Raw genomic sequence first — 25,678 nt, forward strand, 5'->3', positions numbered from 1 at the left:
TTTACTTTGATTTTACTAGTTCACTCACTAGTCAATTATTAAGCAAAGCTTATTTCAAATTTTAGAGCCTGTTTAAAGTGTAAATAAAGTTTCAAGAATTTACACTAAGAAAAAAATAATACAATGCAAAAGAAAACAAAACAAAAATTTTATAACAATAAAATACTAGGAGAAGTATACATTCATTCTCCTCCCCAAAAAGCCACAACACACAAATTGAAAGTAATCAGTGTCTTTTCTACATTTTTTTCTGAAGACATAAAAAGGACAGCATCCCGAGGAGAAAAGCCATAACTTGTTGTCTTCAATTGTTCTCTTAGGAGTAGAATTGAGAGGAAAAGCAGGCAATTAGGGTCTCTTCATTGGTGTCTCATATTTGCCTGAACTGCATACATACAAGAGAACATGATCCAATTTCATTTGTTTGCTGGTACACTTTACAATACCATTTGAAAACCAACATTAATTCAGCCAGGAGTTTAAACACTCTTGATCATCAGAGAGAAGCAACAAGAGACTCATGCAGAAAAAGCAATTATCCCAGTGGGAACACGTGGCTCTCTACACAGCTTGGGGAGCTGCCAGCTGAGAACACAAGCCAGGCAGAGCTGCTGCCTAGGAGCATGGCAGCTGCATTTCTAGGTTATTTCCATTTTTTTTTTCTTCCTAAACTTCTCATTTCTTTGTCATAGCAATTTATAAATTGATAGTTGGCTGTTCACCGCAGCTGAAGCATACCTATGATAATTTGATTATAGACTACATTGGTAAGAGCTGTGTTGCTAATTGCATGCAAGTTGTAGCTGCTTGCTGAGAGACGGTTAACTTAAATAGAGAGGATGATTTTCTTTATGAAGGTAAAAATTAGTCCATTTCTATCTATGAATCTATATACATCAGTGGACCTTTCCATGAATTCTAATTTTAACAAGGAATAGAAAAAAAACAAAACAAAAAAAAAAAAAAAAACCAGAGCCTTCTTAAAACATATCATTTTGCTTGCTTAAATGTGGCTCAAAATCAAAAAGAAGACAATGAAAATTTGGAATTTTCTCTTAAAATAATCATTTGCCTGCGTCAATCAGAGGTATGTAGTCAAAGCAACTAAACAAGAAAGCCCCCTCTTTAATTTATAATCTTGCAAGCAGGAGATAGCAATGCTAAGAGCTGATGCAATGCAAAGCATATAGACCAGCAAAGGCTTTGAGCAGATTCCCTAGGTGTCTGGCCCCTACATCTTGATGACGAGAACTCAAAAGTGATCCTGTAAAAAGCAATGCAACATAAAACGTGGTTCTGTAATAAAATAGCCTTTACTACCTATCTCCTAAAAGTAAAGGAGCTGATTGGTTTTCACCTCTATGAAAATTCTAGGCAGATTACACGGTAGTATTCAGCATGGATATGAAAAATTAATTTAGCTAATAGCTATTAAAGTTAATGTATTATTTCCTTCACAGGTCTCATGAAACAATGTCCTGCTGTTTTAAAGGTTAAAAACAAAGTCTTATGGGCAATTTTCACTTTCCCACAAAACCAGGTTTGCTTTTTATCACCTCATCCAACCATCTGGTTATAATTCTGAATTTACATATAGTCACTACTAAGACAGCCTGAAATAAAAATCTATGGAGAAATTATGACTTTACTCTAGAAATAAAGATGACAAATGTTCACAGTATTTGAGGGAAGAAAAGCTCATTTCCAACTCTTGGCTCTTTACAGTTAGAAGTACACCAGCTGAAAATACTTTCCTAACAGTAAATCCCTTTTTCTTTCCATGGGTTCTTAAAACTCAGTTATTTTGTGTAGTTTTACTCCAGTGTGAGACTTTTCTTCAACCACCAAATCCTTGCTAAGATAATGTTTTTTCCAGAGACTGTATAATTTGTTACTCTGAAATTTGAAATTCACTTATATTCTGAAGAAGACACAAAGCCATGCTAAAATCAATCAATGTTGGGTGTACTAATCTTGAATTCAAAAATTTAGAATAACCAAAATTGCTTTACAAAGTCATAGTTTTTAAATTGAAAATATAAAACTTTAATGCTATTAAGGAAAAACCTGCACAGGTACGAACATGCCTAAAACGTTACAAATTGAATAGACTCACATTAGCATTTGAGAGTAGTTTAGTCTCAAAGAGTCCAAGACAGCAAGCAGACTTTGCAAGTGACAAGCTTAATTGATTAATCAGGAGTCAGGGCTCATCAGGCCAGGGTCAGAAATTCAATGCCCATGTGGCCAGTTGCCTCACTGTTTTTTTATTGATCACAAGACTATGCTGAAATCTAGCTCAGCTATTTATCAAATCTGTGCCTCATTTTATAAGGGGCCCATGATAACAAATAATCTCCACATAGTAACTCAGTGTACACATTAAAATAAATACCAACAACAAACTTCTGGAGAATAAGTAAATTGACTAATTTACTCATGGCAGGAAAAGTGTATATATAATCTGAGGAAAAAGTTTCAACCAGAATTTAAACAATGAACTTTCTAGGAGGTTAGACTACACTTCTGCCTTATCCACATATACTTATTATGTCCAAAGAACTAATGATTAACTTATGGACAAATTGAAAAATAAAAATAAATATATCTTGTCATTTCTATCACTGTGGTTATCCATGAAAAAAAATCAGTGAGACAATTACCTATATTTCAAGAATTATTTGGAATGGTATTTTTTTGAGAATGCTTTCTCAGTTACAAAAAATTCAGTTCCAGGCTGAGCAGAAGGTACAAGGAAAGGATGCTGGTACTTTGGACCGCTCTTGAGTAAATCTTAAGTTATCCTGTCAGAGCTTTGAATTGAAAATCAGGGTTTGGTGAATTGTAAATTACTTCCATAAAAACACCAACTAGAAGTCTAGACTTAAACTAAGGGAAGAAGGGTATCAGAAAAAAAAGAAAGTAAAATCAGTGGAAAAGTTTGATCTGCTAATTATTGGTTCTCTTTTACACCAAACAAGCATTTCACAATGATGTGAATTTTGCCCTAACTGTAGCATTTCAGTTGCACAGTACTGACACAAAATGCACATTATCTGCACTTTTCACAGACAGTAGATATACAGAACTCTTACCATTTCAGTCATCATTGCTGAAGAACAAGGCTCAAAATTTTAGTTTCTGTGCAAAGCACACTATTTTATACTGGATTGTGGAAGTCTAATTGAAATTCTGAACACTTTATACCAAAATAATAAATGTTTTTAATTTTCTGATGTTGCTATAGAAATTTTAAGAGACTTTACAACTGCAAAAATATATCATCTGAAAAACATATATCCTCTGTGCGTAAAATAGTTTTGATTGTTTTCTCTGCATCAGTGTATCTGTTTTAAGGGCAAATGTAATTAAAATTACTAATAATTTCAAATGTTAATCTTCATTATTACTATTGTGGTAATTCTCATGAGAGAGTAATTCTCATGAGAGTAATTCTCATTACTATTGTGGAAAATTCTCATGAGATATTATACTTCTGCATTCATACCATTATTGCATGCACAATCTTTAATTTTACAACATTTCCATAGGTAGCTATATTTTTCTATTTTGGAATGAGACAACTAATGTTCCAAGATAATAGAAATTTGCTCAACATCAATCAGTAACCTCATTGGAACCCCTTCTACATGTATTGAAAGAAACCCTCGATAGAGCATTACTTTTGGATAAGCATTTGAGTTTGTATTTTCTTTGCTTCTGATGGCACAAACTACAAATCAGCCATACAGTTATGTACTGTATCAGTCTAGAGAGAGAATGGCCAGAGGAACAAGGAGGGAGGATCTATACATCTCCCTGAACCCGTCAGATTGAAAGTTCTCCTTCCATAACATCCCATATTAAAGTTTGTATATAAGGCCTACTTCCCCTAAATGCAATTTGTTGTTGTCAAAAAAAAATGCTCACACTTATAATTCACACATGCACATGTTATCTGTAGGAGAAATGAAGTTAGGTAAATATATGCGGAGAAATGACTAAAGCTTAAATAGAATATTTATAAGCTTCTAAGACAAAGATAGGGGAACCTGGCATGATCTTTTATAACATGATGCATGGTACAATACAATGATATGAGATAGCCAAGTGAGAAGAGTGACACTACCAACATTAAAAGGCAAAGGCACATGAGATAATTGATTTCTTACTAAATTACACTTAATCCACTCATGGAGGCAAATGTCCATTATGTTCCACCAGTACAGCATTATATAGATTGAGCTCAACTGCTTTTGAAATTTTCCCATATAAGATGATGCTCTTAAACATGAGTCTGTTTCTAATGTGATAGGCTTTTAGAGCTTTGTGATCACCTAGATTTTGTAAGATTTAAGAAGAGAAAACCTGTACCATCTGGTAGTAATTTTGTTAATGCACACCAGATTATTTTACAAGTACACGATTTATCATATTATCAAGTTCTTTGGTTTTAAGGAGATAAAAACTGAAGTGGTCAGATGTTACCAATATCTATTTTGTTAAAGTAACTTTAAATAAAGAAAATGCAGAATCGGCATTGTGAATGACTCAGTATAAAATTTGAGATTATTTTTTGAGAATTTTCAAATGAAAGTGATAATGTGGACAAGATGGAGAAATATGAAGTTAATCTTGACCAATTATAAAAATGAAAGGGAAATCAAAGATTCCCCTAAAGGGGCCAGGTTAAAAATAATTTAAAATTTAAAAGCTTAAAATGTTTCTTTATTTTCTATTTTGGGGCCCTGCTTTAAGGAAAGAACGTCTTATATAATTAAATGCAGTTTCATGTTCTACTTTAAAAAAGAGATTATAATTCATTTTGTTTGATGTGAACAGAAAAAACAAAAATCCTTTCTAGGCTATCACAAGCAATCGCAAAGATTACAAGTAACGATGAAAGTCAACTTTTAAAAACAAAGAATTTACCAAAAAATGCTTAGGTAGCATTTAAATATTTTAAAATTAAAGATAAAACATATCAGGAAGCATTTTGAGATAAATTTTAAAACTGTATTTTTAGAGAACCATTTTCAACTCTGATTAATAGAACACAAAATAAAATAAACCAGTTAAAACATTATTTTTCAACCCACGAAAGATTGTGCTTTAATTTAGCAAACTACTTTAACTTATAATTAAACAAAGTGCTCCCAGATAGTAGTAAAACTTCACCAGTCTTTAGACTTTTGGAGAAACGTAATGGCCCGATTGGATATATCAAAGTGCTTAAAAATTGAAGGAATTGAGTATGTATTGGAAGGAAAAAATAAAAGAGGAACTTTTGCATGAGGAAAATTTGCATGTTTGCTTTCCATATTAAGATAGCAAACTAATCATAAATTCCTATGTTCGTGTTGTAGTGTTATAACACTTTTTTGTTTACTGTATTGATATTTACTTTGAATTTAGAGCCCCCAATATTCTTGACTGATTAATTGGATTTCTGAGACACTCGCTGCTCTCTGAACCTCTTTCCTGGCTGAAAGACTGAGGATGCTAACTTGCAGCATATTTCCATATCAGGTTTTGGCGCACTTGAAGAGTCAGAAGAATTCCATATGGAAGGCAGCTTAGGCATATCTGTTAGGCAGTCCTCTAAACTGTCTAATGCTACTTTAAAACCTATATGTTGGTGGCATTATATTTTCAAAAAAATATCTAAAAGTGGGATTGAGGAAGGCTGTTTGGATAAAAAAGAAATTCAGAATAGCAGAATCATCAAAGGCACTTAAAGCCATACTGCCAATATACAATAATCAAAACACAATAAAGTATGATACTACTGTACCATACACCAAATGTTCAAGATTATTCATATTTTTCACATTTGTGAGATATTTACTCAGATGCAAATTCATTACATTACTTAGAGGACACTTGAAAAATACACAGCATTTCCCAAAGTTATCAAAAATTATTTTTTAAACAAGAAAATACATTTTCTGGCTATCTTAGCCTTTATTTTTTTTAACTCTGCCTCTGAACATAGTTACATTCTCTCTATGAATCTTAAATCAGTTAACATGAACTTGTTAAAACTTTCAATGTATTACAACTGTGTATCTTCAAAGTCCTAGAAAAATGGGCATGTTGGTTCTACCTTGTAAAGTATGATAAAGGTGTATGCCCAGTGAAAGGAGGCATGAAACGATGTTTACCTATAAATTGATCAAAACAGGATACATTATGGTTTTACATGTGTTGTTATTCCTACCAAACTTCTAAATTAAAAGGTTGTTTTAATTTCCGAAGCTAAATATTTCTGGTATTTCATCTCTCCAAATTATTAATGTGACAAAGTACGTTAGTAGAAACTCAAGATATAAGCACTAAAAATAACACTATAATGAGACTGTCATTTATAATCCTCCAAACAGTTTCAACTATAATGCTTCAGTTCTCATAATGATCCTAGCAAATAGGCAGGGAAAATATTATTATCTTGATATTTTTAACAAAGGATGTGATTAAGGTCAAAACAAAAACTCACAATTAAAGTTTACAAACATATTCATACATTGAACCTTATTTACAACTTCAATTGCCAAAATTTTAAAAATGAAACTGTGAGACATAGTTTGATATTCAATCACGTAGAAAATTTTTAATTTTTTAAAACATATTGAATAACTAATTGACAAAAGACAAGGCCATGATTTTAAGTTACGGACAAAGAAATAGAGAAAGTTGTTAGTCCCTAGTTTCGTAAGCATAAAACCTTCTATATTGACTCAAAATAGGACATATACCATTTGGGACACAAAACAAATGGCAAAATTATATGAAATGAACCCCATAAAGCACTTTATCCATGAATTATTTGTTAACTTTTATCATAAAGAGTTAAATGCTTTGGATGTGCATTCATCAGAAAAGTAAAAAACAAAAGGAAAACTGGTGTTGTGAGGTTTGGCTCATGTTCCAGATGCAATACTAATCCATTATGTGACAGGATAAATCAATTTCTTGGCTTCCCTTTTATTCTTTTTTGGGGGGCTGCTGGGGATCGAACTCATAACTGTGCGCCTGCCAGGCAGTTGCTTATTCCACTGAGCTAAATCCCCAGCCCCTTCCTTTTATTCTTAAAAATGAACGTGTTTGTCTTCTCATAATTTCTCATGTCCAACATTTGGCAAATATTTGTAAATCACCCTTAAATGATATATTAACTCACAAATTAATATGTGTACTATTTTCTCTTTACGAAGTCAGTGGGAAAAAAAAGCATGTTTTGGAAGAAAAGGATGGAGTATATGAAACTCCTTTTCCATTTTATGTGGGAGTAAGAACCAGAATACTTAATTTTGCACAAAAACATAATTAACAAAATCAAATCAGCAATTTTTCAATTAAGGTTATAGTAAAAAAAAATTATCTCTGACTAGTATTTGACTTAACAATCTCAAGAAATACTTATTTTATTCCTACCGTTAAAGACTCGAAGAACATAGCTAGTCCTTTGATGTGTCTTATAAACATTAGAAAAGCAATATTTAAATCATAATTTATAGCATATTACAGGAAGAATACTTGGTAGAAATCAAAGGAACTCATAGCAAGGAAAAGAAATGTAGGTTTGGTATTTGTGGTGGGTTCTGTAGAAGGCTACTCTGATAAAGTTGTTTTGTGCTGGGATATGAACTGAAATAAACACTTATGAATCAGAACATACCAGTAGATAGAAAAGTGGATGTGAAGACTCATGAATTGGTATGTGAGGCTCTTGGCATCTAACATGTTTTTTAATGTGTATCTAATAAATAAATAATAAAAATCTAGAACAGTATCTAAATCCTCCTCAGAATTACATTTAGTTTCAAACTGTTGTCTGAAATCATTTGTGTGCTAAAACTGAGACTGACATACCTTACCACCTTCTGTATTCTCACGGCACAGTGAAATGACATATGCAGTATTGGGCAATTCATTTCACAAATGTAAACAATGTAATTGATGGGGATCGAATGTCTACTGTGAGAATGCACTGACTTCACAAGTAGGTCACAAATGCTTGGCTTTGTTTTTTCTTCCTTTAGTGTGCAGACACGACGAGTGTATGTGTAATTACTTAAGTGGACTGACAACTCTGGGGTGAGGTTCTGGATGTTCCTTAGGAGATATTCTAGCTTTCTCACCCAGTGTTTCTCATCTGAATCACAGAATTTCTCAATTCTCCAAAGGATGGTACAGAACTAGACTGTTCTACATGAGATGCATGCCGAGAGGCATCAGGACTTAATTCCTTTGTGAAATTCCCAGTTGACTACTACATTGCACAATGACGATGTGCATAGAACTTGAATCACTTTCTTTTCTTTCTGTTCTGTTCTGTTCCTTTCTTTTCTTTTCCTTTGGTGGGCAGAGTCTCTGGACATAGTTCAGGCCATCCTTGAACTCACTATGTAGCCCAGATAGACCTTCAACTTGCAGCGATTATCCTGCCTTACCTTCCCAAGTGCTGGGATTACACCTGGCTTTGAATCACTTTCTTAATTTTATTATTAATTTAAACTTATAACATTCATCTAACTGGAATACTCACGGTGATCCTGTGAAAAGTGGAAAGACATTCATGGTATAAATACAAATATTTGTAGAGGAGACATAATGCTGGATATCTTTTTTCTTTCTTTCTTTTTTTTTTTTTTTTTTTTTTTTTTGGTCATTCTCCTTTTTATCAGTACCAGGGATTGCACTCACAACTGCCTGCGTGGAAGGCAGGTGCTTATGCCGCTGAGCTAAATCCCCAGCCCCTTGGATATCTTGTATTATGCATTTCCATGACCTTCTGGCTTATTCAGGAAAATTGAAATTTTTATGGTACAAATAATTCCTAATTTTCTTTTTCATCATATATTTTATGACTAAATACACCCAGAGATCAAACATGTATACCAGTCCAGAATACCATTACTAATATGTCTAGAGTATTTTACCATTTCCAATGAAATGTATTTTTTCATCATATTCCCATAACACAGTGAAATAACATATGTAGTATTTGGTAATTCATTTCACAAATGTAAACAATGAAATTGATGGAGATCAAATATCTTCTACGAGATCATATACTTTGTAAATGTTGAAACCTGAAGTTATAATTTGGTTTTATATGCCCAATTCTAAATTTTACTATACTACTCCAATGTTTCAATTATTAAATTTGGAATCTAAGCAGTGGTTTATGATATAAATTTATATTTTAAAGCTCATTTCTTCAATACCATCACTTATATAGTGAAATTGTGCTGATTTAAACTATATTTAAATTAAGAGTTAAAATTTTATTTTTAAAAAAAACACGATATACATAATGCACATTGACTTCATGTCTGACAGACAGGGAAAAAAATCTATTTCTGGTTCAGTATTTCAGTTTCCTTTGACCATCACATCACAGAGTCACATATTTATTTTGCAGGAACACAAATTTAACTTCTCAGGGAAGGGGCCCGATGACATCAGCCACATCCAGTGTGTTGATTTCCTCTATAAGAAGGGAGGGGGAAGGAAGCAACAGACACTGAACAATGAAAGAAATTGGAAGACCAGATGAAAGCACTAATCGAAGGAAGGGAGGAGGAGCAGATGGCTCAGGAAAGAGACATGTGGGAATCGGGGAAAAAGGAAGCAATTGGCAAGGAGTGGGATGGGTGCCAAGTTTGCGAAGGATCTGGAGGACACTGGGGATTTGGATGGGATGTGAGTCAGCTGCTTTCTACCAAAATATCACACCAACAAGAGAAATCAAAGAAAGCTACAAAGACACGCAGGATGCAGAAAAGGATTGCAGAAGTTCTGACTTACTCCATCTGAGCAGATCTGCCTCTTCAGCAGGGGTAGCCGAAGTGTTAAATATTTTTTAATGCATAATTGAATTTTTATCCTAACTTCATTATTACTTTTCGAATCTTTGCTTATGGAAATAATGATACAGATAAGGTCTTCTTATTTAATTCTAGCTAATTTTTACTTATCTTACATGAATATGATTTGCCATTCAATACTACTCACACATAAAACAATTTAGTTAAACCCCCTAGGGTTAGGGTGACTAAGTAGCTATTTTCCCAGAACTGACACGTAACGTGGGAACAGAATTTTCATTGTTCACGTCAGGACATTTTTGGCCAAATGGAATGTTTGGTCAGCACATCTAATGTGACAAACCTCCACTCCAAAAACTGCTAAATATGCTTGTTCATCATGTTAAAATGCACTCAAGCTGTGAAACTTTTCCCACATTCCTCAAGGAATGAAACAATCTTAATTTAGCTCTGTAGTAAAAGCAAGAAATTTTATTTTTTAAAAAAGTTTCAATTTGGATCATAGCTTTCCTGGAAATACATGACATAAAAATTTAGTTTTCCTAGCACCTAAATATTTTATCGAACCATAGCTTTGTAGAATATTATTACATACACATTTAACAATAGCAGGAGGAAGGCTAAAAACTTTAAGACACAGGTCATCTCAAAGTACACTGTAAGTCACTGAAATATGTTTATGTTGCAAAGGCTCATACCAACTAACAATTCAAGTGCAAACTGATGAATATTCTTTAAACTTCTAATTTTTAAATACTAAAATAAAGTCATCAGAATAAAGGACTAAAGTCATTATAAAGAAATAAATCTGAAATTTCAGAATTGAACTTACTGTACATTATGTTATTATGCTAAATTTTAGATTTTATCTATATAACTGCCAAATCACAACACAAATATTTTCTCTATAATTTTTATTCATTCATCAGATATTTCTCTTAATTGTTCAAGTTTTTAGCAATAACATTTGAATTATGTATGACTGTTTACTTTAGAATCCAGTTAATCCACTTTAGACTATAAAGCATATTCGTTTGAATAATTAATTAATTAATTAATTAATCAGCAGTACTGGGGATTGAATTCAGGACCTTCACATTGAGCTGTCACCGCTCTTTTTAAATTTTACTTATTTTGAGACACGGTCTTGTTGCTGTTTTGTTCCTAGTCTAAGTTTGAATTTGTGAATATCCTGCTCAGGCTCCCAAATTGCCATCACACCCGGCTTCATAATATTTTTAACTATAAATTTGAACTTTCTCTAAGAATGATAAATATAATTGTCACTATATATTTCTCTTATATATGTCCTAGGTAAGAATTCTGTCTCCAAATAAATAATTTCAGTTTACGTGAGCTCTAGTCTCTGACCATTCTTGACTCATCTTTTGTAAAATTAATTAACTGTTTCATATATCATAAATCTTTATTACATTATAGATTTCATTACTGGTCATAACACAAACTAATTCATGAGTAATAAAAGCCCCGCTTCAAAACTACCATGAATTTTCTAGAGTATTGAAATAAAAGGCAATATATTATAGTAGAAACTAAGAGATACTCTTATCTGGAGTTAAAATGTGTTATAACAGTATATCAAAATGTTTATGTATATACTAAAATCTATAGGAGTCTATAGAAAATGTTATCAGTAAACAAAAGCAGGTACCTTCCTAGTTGCACCCCTGTACTGTTAAGCAAAATGTTTATCTTTTTCAGATAGTGTTGCTCTAAGGATTAAAGTAGTCAAAATGCATCAAATGCTTAGAACAGACTCCAGCACAAAGTAAGTGCTCTATTAAAATTTTGCTCTCATCACTGTCACCAACGTCATCACCACTACCATCAGCATCACCATCACCATGACCATCATCTTCTTATTCCTTTTCCCAGAAAAGTGAATTGAGAGGCAGCTTAATGGAAAGAAAACACCTTGATTATTGAGTTATTGAATTGTTTGAAATGAGATAATGTAAAGTATCTGATATACACCTATTTCTCAGTACATAGTAGCTATTGCATGTTCCTACAATAACCATTTCTAATTTTTTTTTCCAGTACCGGGAATTGAACTCACAACCATGCGCTTGGGAGGCAAGTGCTTACACCACTGAGCCAAATCTCCAGCCCTCATTTCTAAAATTTTACACATTTATTTGAAAAGTTTTGATGAAACAAAAATGAAGTGGCTTTTACTTATTTTAGATGATATTTACTTCATATTTTACAGGTGCCAAGCATAACAATTTGCTATTGTTCCTATAAAATATCTGATTTACTTAGATTATTTATTTGCTAAACTGAAATAGTTTAATTTCTATCAATAGTCATATCTAATATGAAGATATATATATATATATATACTTATTATTTTGTTAATACAGTGTGTAGATTTGCTAACCCACTTTAAAAATATGTGAAGGTAAACTATACACAGTTGTTCAAGAGTATCCATGATAGTCCTGGAACCCACCAGTTACCAACATTTGTGAATGCTCAACTACTTTATGTAAAGTAGGGGGTATTTGCATATAACCCATGTACATCCTCCTATCTATTTTACATCTTCACTAGCTTACTTATTTTATACATTATATATTTTAGTAAACGATTGGTATGCTGCATTTTAGGGAATAATAATATGAAAAAGGTCTCTATATATACCTTACAGGGTTGTTTTTTTTTTTTCCTGAATATGCTGTATGAGTGGTTGGTTGAACCCATGAATGTGGAACCCACAGACAAAGAGAGCTGATTGCTTATTAATCATGTGTTAGGCCAAGGATACAGCTCAGTGGCATGAGTTCCTGCCTGGCAAGTATAAGGTCCTGAGTTCAATTTCCAGAACAAAAAGAAAAATAATTGTGTGTATTCTACTGGGTACCTTAGAATTTCAGTTTGTGAATATATTTGTTCTTATGTTTATTAGAATTAAGTAGATAAGTATTTTTATAAATAGTCCTCAATGAGAAATTATCTACATCAGTCTAACTTATGCTATAATTCATATTGTTACCACTATGACAATTTTATTTTATAGAAACTCAGTAGACACTGGCAAACTGATTTCTGTGACAATGTAAAATTGTATGTAACACCTCCAAAACTGTGCTGAGACATTTTATAAAAGTTTCTTTTTACTAATATAACAATAGTAAAATCATCCAAGTTGACAATTATAAAATAAGTGGCAAACTTTTAAATAAACTTAGTATCTTTTTACAATGTTGTGGCATGATTACTCTTTCCTTTTCTTCATTAATGACTACTCATTCCATCCCCAAACCCAAAATTATACTAAACTTTCCTTGGGCTTTTTCACTTTTACATGCTTTTATTCTAAATAATTTGGTAAGTACCCATTCTTTAAGAAAAACTGAGGCCTTTATAATCTTCTGATGTCTACTTTAAACCTAATGGGTTTTTTTTCTTTAATTCAAGGGTAATTTTAATGTTTTGAATGAACCAGAAATCAGTGTAATATTAGTTTTTGCCCAATGTTGACTGACATTCTTTCTGCTGTATCATTAGAAAATATCTTGAATTTAAATGCAATATTTTCAAAAAATATTGAATTAGAAAAACTGCATCACTTTTTGTGATGTTTATGTGTTCTTGTACATCATAAAAAAGCCTTCAGATTGCTGATGCATTTCTATAACAAAATTCACTTTTATTAATAATGATGATTATGATTCAATTTCAAACACATGAAATAAATCAATTCAATCCAGCCTGCTAATTAAAATTCTATTTCCAACTCTATACTCATGTCTAGAAAAAAGACTGTTACAGACCAACATCATCAAAAGACTATAATCCGTACTGCTAGTAACAATTCTATGAAAAACATGTCAAAGAAGTTTTTAAATATTCTCTTGTTATGTAGGAAATTAAGAAAATGCTATTTATGTATATCTGGTTTATAATCATAATGGATCTAAAATTGGCTCAGCAGATCAATGTAAGAAGTGACTTTTATAAAAATACAGGTGCAGCTACAATCCAATTACATATTTCTCTTTCTCTTTTCTTGTTTTTTTTTTTTTTTTTTTTTTTTGGCATGTCTTTGGGTGTGTCTTTGTTCTCACAGCTGGGAGACCTGTACTATACATTTTCATCAAACAAAGCAGCCGCATAAAAGAACTATAGAAATTCCTATAATCAAAACTGTTGCAATAACCGTGCAATCTTCAATTGCCTTTCATAAAGATATTGCGTGGTTTAATCACCTGTTTTTCAGTACTCACCACATTTGGCAAAGTACAGTAAAGATATAAATGCAAACAATCATTTGAATATAGAGCTTAGGAAAAAAAAATCAAATAAAAGGTCTAAAACCAACATCGCCTAAAATTGTATTTTCAAGTTTTGAATAGGATTGGAAATGTCATGCATTCTGTTTCTGATCTAAGGGGGTTTTTTGGTTTTAATTACTCAATTTTAGTTTTGCCTAAAGGAAGAAGCTAAGCAAAAAAAAAAAAAAAAAAAAAAAAAAGATCTAAACAAGAACAGTGATTTTGAAATCAAACTGCTGATTTTTTAATCTATTCATTTCCCCAAATGCATAAATGTGCTTTTTACCTCTACTGTTTTATCAATTCAACAGTCATAATTTACATAAAACACACAGATGGTCTCAGAAATAGTAAAAGTTTCAGATGTTACAACTTTCTGGCATATGGAACACTTTTGTGGATCATCATTTTGGCAACATTTAAATGATTAAAATTATTTATACTTTAACATGTTGGCATCACTTCATAGTTATAGGTGATTACAACTCTAAATTGTTTGCTGAATGGAAGTGATTCTTATATTGATTTTAAACTAACAAGACTAGGCAGTGAAGCTTTTAACTTAAAGGACTACAACCTTCAGGGAGAAAAAGTGAATAAAGATTTGATAATAAATTAAATATTTTGTCATGAACCATAAAATTTTGTTTAATCCAATGTACAATTCAGCAGGAAGTCCCAAGAATTATTTTTAAAATCAAATTTACTGTATGGTTTTAAATATTGAATATTACAAAGAATGACACATAGAAATGCACACAAAATATAACATTGTGGATGAACTGGGATCTTTTAAAATTTGAGACTACAATTATTTTTGTGCCCTATAAGATACAATATAAAAAGAGCTGTGTACACTGTGTGTTCAATTTCAATCTTTTCACACTGTCTTAAGCTAGTGCAGTGAGATTTTAGCCCTACCAGTCCCCTGACGTGGTTTTCATCAGGGTCACCCATGACTGACCACCAGGTTGCTAACTCCGGGGGTCCATTTTCAGTTCTCATATAACATGATTCTACCAGCTGCACTGGGCTCGGTCAATGCTTTCCCATTAAAAAACTGTCTTTGCCTGGCTGCCCACTGGTTTTCCTTCTTTCACACAGACTGTACATTTTTAGTGTCTGCTGCTTTTTCCACATCTTCTCCCTGAAAGCTAAGCAGTGGACCTTGTGTGCTTTCTGTTTATAATCACTCCCTTGACGATGTCAGGCTTCAAATTTTAAATAAGATGTATGCCCTGATGAGTCCCACATTCATCCAATAGGCCACGTTATGCTGTGGTGAGTTTCAGTGACTTGTAACGTAGTACAAGTTCATGTTTATCTTTCTATGCATCTGAACCAGGAAGACACAAGTAGGGGGTGCTTCTAATGGGTTGCACATAACCAAGGCTTCTGGCCCTTGAAGTGTTTGTCCTCTCCCTAATACATGAGGCTTCCCTGCTTGCAGAGCAGTAGGAAGACCATACATTAGGCTCACTCAAGTACAGTTATTTTCTTTAATTTTCACTAACAAGTCATGAAGCTGAAACGAGTCAAATGGGTCTACCCAAGAACAAGAAGTTGGGAATAAAGCCTTTCATTAGTAATAAGTACTTGTGTGTGTACCACAACTTAATTTTTTCTCCAGCCTCAACCTCAACTCTGAAATTCTGACTCATACATCCAACTGCCTATTTGACAAATATTCTTAGATATTTTATAGCGTTCTAAAATTACCAGTCTAAAACTGAGTTCCTAATATATCCCACCCCAAACCTTCTCCTTCAATCGACAATCTGTAATTTTTTTTTTTTCGGTAATGAGAATTATGTTGTAAGCCTCAGGTATGCTAGGCAAAGGTTCTACCACTGAGCCACAGCCCCAGTCCCTGCGATGTTAATAGCAGACATAAAGTCAGACCCATCACTGAAGATAATCCTTGCCTCAGCTTTTTCTCATAAGCCTCATTTAATTCGGTAGCATATTTTGTTGGCCAATCTTTGACAGTATATTCAGAATCTAATCACTCGTCACTGCCTCCACACTTAACAGACTGGTTCAACCCACCATTTATTGCTTGCATGGATTATTTCAAAACCTTCACCTGGTTTCTTCACTTTTCACCCTGCCACTCTTTAGTGTGTTTTCAATGCACCAGAAACTTCTGCTGAAAAACCCATGATTCTTCTACCTTACTGACTGGAAAAGTCAAAGTATTTGTAACATCTAGAAGGTCCGACTCAGTCTGGCTCCCTGGTACCACTCCATCCACACCCCTACACAGGTCCCCTGTGCTCCCTCCAATTACCTACACTGACTCTATGTACTTTAAAGTATTGGTTGTGCCACACCTTAAGATCTTTGAAGTTACTGTTTCATTTACCAAAAGCTTTTCCATCCAAGTGTATTTTTCCCTTCTTCCAATTTTTTCAGGGTTTTAGGAGAGGCATTCTCTGAATAGCCTATTTTAAATGTCAGGCTCACTCAACGTCTAATGAATGCTTTGTCTGTTGACTATTTTATTTTTCTAGGGCTTATTATAATTCAGCAAACTTTGTGCTGCAATTATTTAGTTAAGTTTGACTATAAAACCAACAAAGTATCTTATTATTTGTTAAATGCTGCATCCTTAGTGTTGAGAATTTGGTCGTTGATTTGTACAAAGCAAAAAAGGATAATCAGGAAAGACATAGGAAAGCCAGGAGTAGTAATGATCTCATTATGTTCAAACTTTTAAGGCAAGGAAATGGAAATTATAAAAAAATTTTATTTAAGGGATCTGGAATATGTTTATAAGGGCAAAAGATTCTTAATTGCATATAAGCCCAAAAGAAATATCAGCACTAAGAGAAGCAATTATTCCTATATGCATCTTTTGCCTGCGCTACTGACTTTATTGTTTAAAACCAAAGTTTTTACTTACAGTTTCCATTTTTCCATTTGACTTTCCTGCATGTCTCTAAAGTATAGTTGGGACATGCTCACCCTATCCCTAGAATTATAGAATTTCTTTTATAGAATCAGTCTAATTCACATTAGTGCAGAAAGAAAAAATGCTTTTCATTAAAGATCTCTAAAATTTTGTCTATTACTATTTAATCATCATGATAACTGGCTACTAGTTGTTTAGCAATAGTGCAAGCATTTATTAGGTTTACAAGGTCCATCTTATAACACTGTTCTTCAACTTCAGCGGTGACCTTTTCCTCGTACATTTGCCAAAGGAACTTAAAAGTTTGGCTAATAAATTCACAATGGAGACATATCAATGGAAATCACACAATCAAAGGACGTTGTAAAATGGAATACTGTACAATTATAGAGTCAGTGACATCTTGGCTGATTGAGATATTTTAGTGAAGAATTTGCAAGACACAACAAGCAAAGATCTCATGTGAATTCACTGCTATCTGAAACAAAAAGACCTAGTACTGTCATTCTTATTAGCATAAGAATATGACACCCAAAATTTATTCAATAATTGTGCTAATAATGAAATAAACTCATGGTTAACTATTATTAAGAATCAGATTTTTGTTTTTAGAAACAATAATGACCTCTATAGAACAGAAAACCATAAGAGAAAAACAATTTAAAAAGCAAAAACACATTTTTAAAAATCCTGAAGTATCTTAAAGAACTTCTGGAAACATACTAACTATATAGGTGATATTATTTTGAAAAGAAATCATTTTAACAATAACATATAGAAACATGAGGAGCTCTGAATAATAATAAGTCAACTTAAAATGTTGACTTTAAAACAATACAGTAGAAATTATAATTTTTTTTTCTTTTTCTGATCTCTGAATGAATCATTGTCTTTTTTTTTTTCCACATATTTTCATGACTGTACAAGGAGAAATGAGATGTATTTTTAAAAGAAGAGCTGAAATGAGCAAATGCAAGCCTTGTCTAAAAACCTGCTTTGATTTCCTTTTTTTTGTTTGGGGAAGACACACACAGTAAGTCATGCAAATGTTCCCTGCTGTTGAATGAAATACTCACAGTTATTCTTTCATCCTTATCATCCAGTGAGGAGCCATCCTTCTTCCATGAGATGGTGGGCTCCGGATGGCCTCGTGGAGGCTGGCATTCCATCACTGCAGGCTCCCCAACAGCCACCATGACATCTGAAGGGTTTTGTCTGAAGTCATCCCGTAGTACTGTAGGAACAAGATTAAATCATTATCTGCAACATTCACTACAGTCCTTATCTCTCAATTTCTGCAAAAGAGGCATTTATTACAGTGAACAACTACTAAGAGCTCCTTCAATACAGATTTAAAAGTACATATCTGCTTCAAGACATATGCAATTTAATGAAGATAGTTGGCCTTAAGGATACACAGGAGGTATAATTTGATATTCTTCATAGGCCAGCAGGTAAGTGAGGCCTGCTGCTTCATGCCTTCAAAATTAGCTTTTGGCCTCATTCTAACTTGCATTTTATTTCTGCCACATTGCCTACATTTTTCTCATCCATAAGGTAATGAATAGAACTGAATTTTCGTTTACGTATTTGATGCATTGGAATGATATTTTCTATAATTAAATGTCACATAGACATAAACGTACTAAAAGATAAAGACACTTCTAAGCATACATTTAAATGAAAAAGAATTTATAGACATTTAAAACTTTTTGAGATTGTGTTATCATAATTTAAGTATTTAAATAAAAATTTCTCACATTTGCAAAATGTCTATATTTAAAATTATTGTCTGTGTTTTTTTCATTATCAATTGAATGAGGGAACGTTTTAGAAGACACTAACTGTAACAGTATCAGTGCTACCAGCACCACTTAGAATTTATGGACTAAGCTTTTGGGGTAGCCTATATTTTCTCATTTAATTCTTACACTTATTTAGGGTTTAAGGCATTAACAATCACATTTATATCTATGATACATCAAAGAAAACAAGGGATTAATGAATCTCAACTGGAACCTATTATACCACATACATACTATGAAATAATTAAAATACTATAAAATAGCCTGTAATCTTGGGAGCAAAATATACAAAATTCCCAAATATATTCCAAAAATAGTTCATAGAGTGACTTCATGCTCAGTATCTTGGTAACAGCCAGAAATCATGAAATATTTGGCACAACTCTGTTATTTGCCTGATAAGTAATTGGAAATCCATTACTTATTATATTTCCCTATTTACAAGACAGAAACAGAGATACAGATTTCACTGTAAAATCTCAAAAATAGTTAACTACTGAACTTCCTCTTAACTCTGAGCATAATAAATTGTGGACCATTTTAGTAACTTCAGTAAATACTTTAAGATTATCTGTATGCTAAGTGCACAAATTCGGAGTGCAAAACATGATTTAACCTTTATTGTCCATTGAATTGAATTCTAGACATTACAACCATGTAATGCATGGATGCCCGTCCATCCCATTGATATTTTAATATATCTTTACAGATAAAACATTACAACATTTAAAATTTGCACACTATTATTAAAAAGCCACTTTTAAGTTTTGGTTTCACACTTCAAATACATTTTTAGGTTTAAAAAACTCATATCTTTCTTTATTAGTTCTTTCTGTTTCCTTCCTCTCTACTATGTGCCTGTATCTGGGTAAGCCACAGTATTACTCAAAACGCTGCATCTAATCTGCCTATTGAGTTAAGCAGGGCACAATAAGAGTATGTTCATTGTTGAAAACTTCTCCAGAAGAATTTGTGCTTCCTTATCTTTGGAAACAATAGTAAAAGATAAAAAAAAAAAAAAAAACAGGTAAATATGACTGTATTGATCTATTGTAATTCTATCTTTAATATTCCATGCTATTAAAAAGCATCTTGACACAAAAACAAGTTTGTTTAGCTGAAAAAAACTTTGGCTGCTATTATCACATACTAAAAGAATAAAACATGAAGACTCACTATTAATAAGCTCTCAGTAGTATTCAGTGTTAAAGATTTACTGAAAACAACATGCAATGTTTAAAGAAAAAGTAAGTACATTGACCTTATGAAGAATTATGTGGGTTTTTTGTATCAAACTGGTAATTTAGGATAACATTTTGGAACCGCTGTAACATCCAATGTTAAAATAGTGTGCCACATTTTGTGGTAGGCTTGCACCCTAGTTATTAATACTATATCTTATATAGAAATTGAGATCATATAGCAAATAAACCAATGAATAATAAAATATCTTGAAGAAATATATTAAAATTCTGTCAGATAAATAAAACTATTTCTCCATCTAGTCTATTATTTGTGCTTTTACAGTATGTAATGCAAAGCTTACAATAATCCATTAAAGACTGTAACTTAGATAATACTCATGTAATTATTTTTGCAGCTGTAAAACATAAAACTCTAATTTTCATATGTGTACAGGCAATTCTGAATAAAGTTATGAATTTAAGTTTTTCTTCTTTTTATAAAAGCAGTATTTCTTCCTTATACTGATATAGAATATTTCATTTTGAGGAAAAAATATGTGTCACATTACAAAATAATACAAGCATTTAGTAAATTTGCCCAATTTTCTTAATTTATGTATATATTTGTTACTAAAATAAAAATGAGAGCTTGAATAGCAGCCCTGCAATTTAGCTCCATAGCACAGCACCTTCCTGGCAAGCATGATGTTCTGAGTTTGATTTCCAGTACCCCCCAAAAATGAATAAATAATTAAATAAATAAATAGGAATTTTAAATGATTAGCTGCATCATGGAGGGATCTATAAGCACTCCAAAATACAGATAGATATCTTTAAAAATTTCACAATTTCTTCTTTAATATCTTCAAGTATAAATTTTCAATTGTTTCTTATTTGCATATTGTGCACATTTTTAAATTAAAACTATTTTTCCAAATGAAATTATAATATTAGAAAAAGAGCAAAGAGTATTATAGCATATTCTAATAAATTTCACCTAAAAAGGTGTAAAACATGCGTCACTACATTATCATAAGCACATCATGTGTCTTCTGTATTTATGCAATTTTATTTTAGCTCATTTTTAATTTTTTCGTAAATTAAAGAAAAACGTAAGTATCATTGAATCTTTAAGTCTCCTAGTTTGTCTTTTAAAATGTTAACTGCATTAATCTTTTAAACAAAAGGGAGCACATAATTAATATTATTTTCTGAAAAGCTTTACTCCAATTATAATTTAATTCTCAAAGTAAGCAAACATGTTTCCAGAAAATAAAATTGAATGTTATGCCTGAAAGCTATTTGCATGATTTTGAGGCACACAGAGTAATAGCTGAACTCTTCCAAGTCCAATGGAGACATTAATATTGGGGGAAAAAACTGAGAGCATTGTAAAAAGTTTGAGAATTGAGATAAATATAGCATTATAAAACAGTTAGAAATATTCAACAATATAAATCCATCACACAAATACAGGAAAATGAATCTCAGGAAATTTGCCATTATCCTTGGTTATGTGACAAAAATCAGAACAAAACACAGGTATCCTGAATCCAGTGCAGTGCCATCTTTTAGGCATCAGGGGTCTCTCTGTGTAGTTCAGGATCACCTTGAAGTCATTATGTAGCCCTGGCTGGCCTCAAACTTGCGGAGATCCTCCTACCTTAGCCTCCCAAATGGTAGATAATAGACATGTGGCACCACAACAGGCTTATCCTTGTTCTTTTTTTCTGTTTTCTTAAACCCTGTTATCACTGTGTAACATTCCATAAGAAATGTAACCATTGTGTAGTGCAAAGATGTAATAATAAAAATAAAAGTTAAAAAACTAAGTGCAATTCTCTTATCTATCTCATTGAATTTCCAGCAGATTCACACCATCTGGGGAGGGTTGGCTTAGTAACAATTGCACACTGCTCCACTGCAGTCCCATAACTATCCAACCTAGTAGCCTTAGGTGTGCCCAAGTTAATTTTATTCCCTAATCATACGGTGAATATTTGTGAATTACAATGACTTTAACTTCATGAATCATAGAATCTTAGTGTAACTAGAGGCTTGTGTGATCCAAAAATGGTTTAGAAATTAATATATTAACCTTTTTTAGTGGAAGGGAGAAAAGGATATGACAAATATAAACAGAATGATAATGTCAGCTATAAAGATGATTTTAGCCATGGCTGATGCTTAATGATATGGCTGATGATATTTTAGCCATGGCTGATGATATTTATTGTATTATATACCATACTAAGTCTCCACTCAGTTAATCCTAAGAACGATCTTGTAATAACATGAATTTGTTAGTTTCAGTGCACAAATGAGTGACTGAAAGAGACAATGCCTAAGAAAGAACTCAGATCTTCAGTTTGCAAAGGACCTTTCTCAGTCAAACTGCACATCTATCTGGCTCTAACACAGTGTTTGCAAGTATCATACTACAATTAATATATTAACCCGTTTCCAATGCAGAAGAAGTTAAGTAATAAGTGTTCTTCCTGAACAATCATATGGCCATTTTAAATATGAATGTTTAATATTTTTAATATTAACAAAACCTGGGTTTTGTTCTGATTTTTGTCACATAACCAAGGATAATGGCAAATTTCCTGAGATTCATTTTCCTGTACTTGTGTGATGGATTTAATATTGTTGAATATTTCTAACTGTTTTATAATGCTATATTTACACTTTCTTAATTTTTCCATGCTTGGATGAGCCTATTTCATATTTTCATCAATATATTCAAAATAATTATTCAGCCATATAGGATGCTCTGCTTTTGATCAATGATTCCTTTATTTCATCTGCAAAATAGCTGCAGACTGTAAAATAATAAGCTTTTTAATTAAATATGGACACCAAGTTAGAAATGGGTGTCATGTGGAAAACAAGAGAAGATATTATGTACTCTTAGGATTTCTTTTTCCCTTAAAAATCTACTTATCAATGAAACCCTATAACAAATAGTAAAATGTGATGATTAGGAGAAGAAAAAAATCAATGAGCATTTAAAAGTAGAGCATATTGGAGGAAAAAGTAAATGATGAAGTGTTTTCCTAAAGAGAATTACTTTATAGATCTTCAGTAATGGCATGTCTTTATTTCAATGCTCCATTTATTCTCAAAGCTATTAAAGATTTACTTAGGTTTTAATTTTCAGTACATGACACTTACTCACTTTTGCAATACTTATAGTCATCTTTTTCAAGGCCAACTAACATGTGGGCATTAAGAAATATTTAATTTTAAAATGACTGTAATTCTTTTATTAAACACCTCTGTATTGAGAACATACTTTGTCTCTGAGTAGAATTCTTGCATTTTTCTCCCAGTGAAGTCTACATAATACAGTGATAGCTGTCTTAAAACAACTTTAAAATTTGTGTTATCAAGAGAGGTAATATAATTGAATTTTATTACAGAATACTTCAAATTGATAGATATGTTTTGGGATTTGATAAGGCAGTAGTGGTTCATCTAAATGATTTAAATGATCACTTTTTAGCTCACATCATTATTCAGAAGTATAAAGTGTTATTTGAAGAATGAAAGTTTTTTAAACTTCTTAAAATTTCTTAAAATATATTCATAATTCCAGAATTTCAAAAATATTCAAAAAAGAAGATGAATGCATGGAAAGGTAACCCATCAAAAGTGAAAACCAAAACAACACCATGTAAAAATACTTTCTATGAAGATTTTCCATCTTACAGTACCATCTCTAATGCTAATGATTCATTTTTATTGATGCACATAAACATTCATTTTGCACAGTTATATTTCCTAATAATGTTTACTTTTTAAACTTTGAACTGAATTTATTGATGAATATCTTTAAATAATGATACTATCTACTACTTATAGATTTTATACCACATCATTTTATTTTTAAGTATTAAATTATGCTTTGGTTAGGACCCTGGAAGAAAATATGCTTGGAGAAGCACTTATTTTCTTAAGAAGACATTCCAAAAGATTTCAAAAACCCTTTAGACTCTGTTCTAGGAACACAGTACATTTTTTTAATTCAAAAATTATACATTTTGAGAGTGACATAATATGGACAGATATCAAACATCACTCAACCTTAATGACTATAAACTACTGTTACTATTAGAAAAGAAGATATTATTAGAGTAATTAGTAACAATTTATTCCTGAAATGTATAACAGAAGAGCAAGTTAAGTTAAACTCAGTTGCAGGCTCCTTTGCTCTGCGGATTGTACCAGTGAGGCATGGCATCACTGGTCATCTTTTTTATTCTTCATGTACTGTGGGTACAACTTGGTCCCTGAGCTATAATCCACGTGTCGTGTCTGGTCTTTTGACCATGAGACTTACTTCTGGTTTGGGCCAAGATAAAGCACAGTTCCATTTTACAGAAACACAGACACCATAATGAGACTTCTTGTAGTGAGCTGTAAGATACCCTCTAGTATTTATTATCATGGCACTAAGTCATCAAGGCAAACAAAATGCAAGTTTGTCGTACTGAACTCAAACTGAAATCAATCGTCCACCTACAGAAAAGTATAGATTAATAAGAATTAACATTTAGCTAGTTAATATTCAGTGGACATGAATGTCTGGGGCATCATTTAAAATATACTACCACAATAAATCAAATTGCTAAAGTTGTATGTTCTGCTTTAAAGATGTCAATAGCTTGTTAGATGTCTGCATTTCATACACTTGAAAGTAAATTTTAAGTGAAATGAAAAGCTTAAATTTTAGAATAAAATTTTATAGACTGTACTATTTGTAGATATGTGTTAAGTACAAAACAGAAGTCTAAAATTTCAGAATCACAACAAATTATTTCACTAACCTATGATTCTAATAGGAAAAGTCACAATTATTGAGTTATTTCCATACAAAATGGAGCTTTACACACTTTATCTTGATAGTGTTATTATAAAAGCTAATTATTTAATGTTTATACAGGACTTGCCACTTTTATGGTGCATTACATCTGCAAAGAAGTATTGCTATTAGTCACTGTGTAGGGAATTGCCAAATTTCTCAGCTGCCAGTACAAACGCAAAGGACAAAGAATGCCATTGATGAAGGTTTCTAAGTGGCAGAGCAAAAGTCACACTCAGGAGGAGCCTGGCAGGGTTAAAAAAACACAGACAAAATGAGGATATCTGAGCCGTGGGGGCCTAATTAAAGTAAAACAGGCATACATTCTTTCTTTTTGTAAGATCAACTTTACATGTAGTACTCTGAACTAAGAGAGTCCTCAAACAGAGCAGTATAGCTCTATGCTTCTTCCCATCTGAAGGTCAGCTACATGAAAACAAGGAATTTGTCTTTGCTACTTCCACCATTTGTGTCCAGTACAATGCCCAAGACAGCATTTAATGAAGGTTTACAAGACATTTAAAAAGTGTTAAGGAGTGAATATGAATTGTCAGATTAAACTGACATGAGTCCTAAAATCATGATGCTTGAGGTACAGATGGCAGTCAGACACCATCCTACTGAACTCATTTTTAAGCAATATCACATAATTGTGATAAGCCATGAAAGAAAATAATACGATGTCACGTGAGAGACTCATAAGAAGTTCTATTTACACTCGGGGCTGGGGAGGAAGCAATAGTTGAGATGAAGCCTGAAAAATTAGGAAAACAT

General features: G+C 32.3%; 1 protein-coding gene across 7 annotated transcripts in view; it reads right to left on the reverse strand.

Moving 5' to 3' along the window:
• Robo1 (roundabout guidance receptor 1) overlaps positions 1-25,678 on the reverse strand; it is a 1,010,950-nt gene that overhangs the window by 123,012 nt on the left and 862,260 nt on the right. For all 7 annotated transcript variants that reach the window (XM_063224749.1, XM_063224750.1, XM_063224748.1 and 4 more), the window contains one exon: positions 18,125-18,282. In XM_063224749.1, the coding sequence (XP_063080819.1) occupies positions 18,125-18,282 (158 nt within the window). The remainder of the gene's footprint in view (positions 1-18,124; positions 18,283-25,678) is intronic.

Source organism: Cavia porcellus, unplaced genomic scaffold (genome assembly GCF_034190915.1).
Source record: "Cavia porcellus strain 051 isolate PalLab524CR breed Dunkin Hartley unplaced genomic scaffold, mCavPor4.1 scaffold_15, whole genome shotgun sequence".
NCBI lineage: Eukaryota > Metazoa > Chordata > Mammalia > Rodentia > Caviidae > Cavia > Cavia porcellus.